Below are 5,000 nucleotides of genomic sequence, written 5' to 3'. Positions count from 1 at the left end.
ACGTTTAGTCAGAATGCTCACAACATCCGCCAGCCGGATATCACGTACCAACATACACAACGGTGTGTAAACCTTACATGTTTATAGCCTGGTCGATACAAATTAGTGAGACTATTAAGAGTTTTAAAACATTGCCAAAAATAAATAAATAAAAAAAAAAAAAACAAAAAAAAAAAAAAAAGGGGGGGGGGGGGGGGAATGAAAAGTATAGAAAGAAACACAACAGCAGAACAACACTTGTAATAATAATAATAATAATAATAATAATAATAATAATAATAATAATAATAATAATAATAATAATAATAATAATAATAATAATAATAATAATAATAATAATAATAAACAACGTCAACAACAAAAATTGGATAACCAGAGAACCAACTGATGACCCACTCCAGTCCATGTCGTCAGAGAGAGTCCAAGTAGGCCTACCCTATTTCCCCCCCCCACAACCCACGATATCCACCAACTGTATATCACACCATCTCCCAATCTTTCACTAATCCCTATTGATGGACAAAGAGTGGGGAGAGTATTCAGAGACCCGACCTTGGATACTTGGATACGCCAACTGTGCTGGGCGCCCAATTAGGCCCATAATCCGATCAAAGGTGACCCCTTGTAATAGCCATACCGTTGTACTACAGCCGGGTCGTGATTTAACTGTCACCATCTCCATAATGGCCGGCCCCAACCCCTACCTGCCACTAGGGGGCTCCAGTTTCTCTGTGATCTTGAATTATGGCTATTAAATGATTGTGGCTAATAGGAATATTAATACGATCTCTGATGACCGTTGATGTTGTGTGGTATGGAGAATGGAGTATGGTTATGTGGCCTTGTGGTGTCACAATCGGAAGGTTCTGGGATTCTGTTGTAAAGGTCAAGGTTGTTTGGGCCTCACCGACCTCTTTGTTTTTTTTTTTACCGGAACAAGAATGGCCAGATTGGTTAATTGATTGATTCCATTGCTTTTTCGGTCATAAAAACCCGTGCTTGGTTGTTTACGTACTCTTGAAAAACACATATTTAAAAATTTGGCCAGAAAACTCGTCCTTCAAATATCGATCGATTTAAATGACCCTCATGATGGCAAAAACTCTCAAACCTGGGACTTGATGGAAGACTTCGCGAAGTTCCAGGTTTGAGAGTTTTTTGCCAAGATGAGGGTCATTTAAATCGATTGATATTTGAAGGACGGGTTTTCTGGCCAAATTTTTAAATATGGGTTTTTCCAGAGTACGAAAGGGACCAGCTCTTTGCTTCGTACCCTATGGTATTGGGTTTGTCTACCCGCCGCGCTGTGTGGCCTTGTTTTTGTTTTGTTTTAAATGGTTTTATGGCGCTTGCAACACATTAAGGTCATATCAGCGCCAGTAAAAAGGAAGAAAATGGGAAAGTAAAAAGTTCTAGAATTACAATTAAAGCACCCAAGAAAAGGTAAGACACTTGAACAAGTCACCTCGCCCTAGCTCACCTTGCGGTACTGCACTGCGGCCGACGCCTGTGATATTCACACTCTTCCCTAAAGACAAATCTCTCCTTGGGGTGGATAAAGGGAACTTTATTTTTCTTATTCTATTTTGATTAACTCGTGGCTTTCGTTAACCCATGTCCTGTCACGACACCACCCTAAAAATCACCTCACAATAATATGTGACCCTTCGTCTCAAAACGGTATTAAGCCGGGATGACTAAATTGCTGAAAATTGAATTTGTAGCCAGAAATATCAGACTTGAGTTGAGTTTGTTTGCTTTATCTCTATAAAGGAATATCATATTTTACTGTGCTAAATACCAACGTTTCATAGTTTTGACTAGTTTGACGTTAATTTGACTTTTTAGCATCGGGTCCATCCCGACATAATACCGTTTTGAGACACTTGGTCACATATAGTCAAGCTCAAGTTGTTATTATTTTTCTACTTTCAGGCGCCTTCCTCATTCCGTACTGTATCATGTTATTTGCTGTGGGTCTGCCTTTGTTTTTCATGGAATTGGCCTTTGGCCAGTTTGCCAGCTTGGGTCCGATCACCATTTGGAGGCTCAACCCTCTCTTTAAAGGTAAGTAGGTGGTCGTTGGAGACGGGAATAGCTCTCTAGGGAGCTGTGGATGGACGATGGGACGGAATGATCTTGGAAGTGGGACGTAGTATGCGTTATACGATATCATTACTATCGTCATTATCATAATCATCGACGTCATCATAATCACCATCATCATCATCATCATCATCATCATCATCATCATCATCATCGCCATCACCACCACCACCACCACCACCACCACCACCACCACCGCCACCACCACCACCACCACCACCGTCATCATCATCACCATCATCATCATCACCACCACCATCACCACCACCACACCACCACCACCACCCCAATCACCATCACCACCATCCCCATCACCATCATCACCATCACCACCACCACCACCCCAATCACCATCATCACCACCACCACCATCCCCATCACCATCACCACCATCCCCATCACCATCACCATCACCACCACCACCACCACAATCACCATCACCACCATCATCATCATCATCCCCATCACCACCACCACCACCATCATCATCATCACCCCCATCATCACCACCACCACCACCACCATCACCACCATCACCACCACCACCACCACCATTCCCCCCCCCCCACCACCACCACCACCATCATAACCCCCAATCTCCACCCTCTCCCTCCCCCCAGGTCTGGGCTATGCCATGGTGTCAGTATCCTGGCTAATCTCCCTTTACTACAACGTCATCATCGCCCAGTGCGTGTTCTATCTCTTCGCCTCCTTCACGGACGAGCTGCCGTGGACCACTTGTAACAACTGGTGGAACACCAACTCTTGCTTAGCTGGGAGCCCCTCGGACATGGCCCGCATGATGCCCAATGGTGAGCAAAAGTCAGATAAATAAATGGTTTACTGAAAACCTTTGAAGTTTTTAACGCTGTTTTCACAAGTCAAAGCCACGCGAAGCTGGTAGACTTTGTGGAAGTAAAAAGTGATAAACAAAAATTGATATATCAAATGAAGGAATTAAGGAGCAGGCACCGGTGTAAGATAAAGATCTGAACAAGTGTGTATGAAAGGTGACAGACAAAGCAAGAAAGACAAATAGAAGAAAAAAAAAATCCCAAAAAAAATCAGTCTACCTCGAACCTCTCTTGTTTATTCTGTATCAGTTGTCAATTATATTTATTTATTTATTTAAGTTAATTAATTAATTAATGTATTTATTTATTTATTTAACTGTTTATTATCTATTTTTTTCTTTCCCAGTTTCCGGCATGGCCAATCTGACAGACAGCAGCAATATAACGTACTTCATCAACGCGGCAATCACCGCATCGCCATTCACCAATACGTCATTTGGTAACACGTCATTCAGCAACACGTCATCTCTCTCTGACGTCATAAACACAACAGAAATGAACACGCCAGCAGAGGAATTTTACAGGTTTGTCTGGCATTTATAAAATAGGTTAAAATAAACATGGATATGAATATTTCTACAGATCATTTCCACAGACTTACCATGCTCAATGCGCTTTACAATGTTTCATTTATTCCCCCAGCAGGTTGTATGGAATCATATTTCCATTTCATACATTCCCAGTTGCCTGTTATGAGTCTTTTTTGTTCTAACACTCATATAATATCCCTCACTGCCTATAGTCAGGTACTAATGCACATCGAATTGAGTGAGGTTATGTGTGTTAAATGCCTTATCCAAAGACACAACGGGGGGAGCCGATGTCACTGTCATCCTGTCACTGACCGCGCTTTATTTTGCTTGAATTTAGCCATTGAGTCACCTATTTCAATAGATAGTATGCGCTCGGCTAAGAAGCTCACAACATTGCCATCCGGAAGTATAACGGACCAACACACAAAACTGTGTGTATCCATGAACGTTTATAGTCAGGTTGATACAGTTTAGTGAGCATTACTCATACACTCGGATGGCAAAAACAATAACAAAGACCAGAGTGACGTCATCTTCGAACTATCTATACATAGTTTGATTATATGCATTCAGCCATATTGTTTGTTTGTTGACACGAAGAAGGCATCATTATGTTTGACGCTATCGTCAAAGAACAAAACAGTGAGCGGTGAATGCGACTCACCACTTTTGAATAGGCTGAAGCATGAGTCGGCAACAAAACCTCCAGGGAAGCTTAGAAATGGAGTTCTGCTTCTTGCAGGATACCGTGCCGTCTCATCGTGCTTGCCACAGTGTCTGTCAGCAGCCGATGATACATGCAATGGAAATTTAAGCTGCATTTTACTTTGGAAGAATTGCTCTGAACAAGTGTGTATGAAAGGTGCCAGACAAAGCATGAAAGAAAAATAGAAGAAGAAAAAAGTCATCCCAAAAACATCAGTCCACCTCGACTGGGGATCGAACCTCAGACCTTCTGATTACCGACCAGACGTGCTATCATTACACCACAGAGGCTCCCGATAGTTAGCACAATTTTTATTCCTATATTCTTCACCAGGGTACGCGTTTTACGCTGTGAACCATCTCTTGCATCAAACAACACACACGTTGAACCCTCGCTTGCACCAAACAACAGATATATTAAACACACGCTTGCACCAAACAACACATACATTTAATACACGCTTGCATCAAACAACACATACATTTAACACACGCTTGCACCAAACAACACATACATTTAACACACGCTTGCATCAAACAACACATACATTTAACACACGCTTGCATCAAACAACACATACATTGAACTATCGCTTACATCAAACAACATATACATTGAACCGTCGCGTGCATCAAACAACATATACATTGAACCATCGCTTGCATCAAACAACACATACGATGAACACACGCCTGCATCAAACAACGCACACATTGAACAAACGCTTGCACCAAACAACACATACATTGAACACACGCTTGCATCAAACAACACATACATTGAACAAACGCTTGCACCAAA

General features: G+C 41.8%; 1 protein-coding gene across 1 annotated transcript in view; it reads left to right on the top strand.

Moving 5' to 3' along the window:
- LOC144978090 (sodium- and chloride-dependent glycine transporter 1-like) overlaps nucleotides 1–5,000 on the top strand; it is an 80,052-nt gene that overhangs the window by 57,632 nt on the left and 17,420 nt on the right. The window contains exons 3-5 of the mRNA XM_078923651.1: nucleotides 1,936–2,067; nucleotides 2,727–2,918; nucleotides 3,307–3,484. Coding sequence (XP_078779777.1) covers nucleotides 1,936–2,067; nucleotides 2,727–2,918; nucleotides 3,307–3,484 — 502 coding nt within the window. The remainder of the gene's footprint in view (nucleotides 1–1,935; nucleotides 2,068–2,726; nucleotides 2,919–3,306; nucleotides 3,485–5,000) is intronic.

Source organism: Berghia stephanieae, chromosome 8 (genome assembly GCF_034508935.2).
Source record: "Berghia stephanieae isolate SIO BIC M18660-M18661 chromosome 8, UCSD_Bste_1.3, whole genome shotgun sequence".
Lineage (NCBI taxonomy): Eukaryota > Metazoa > Mollusca > Gastropoda > Nudibranchia > Aeolidiidae > Berghia > Berghia stephanieae.
The sequence above is the reverse complement of the archived record's forward strand: the minus strand, read 5'-3'. Positions and strand labels throughout refer to the sequence as shown.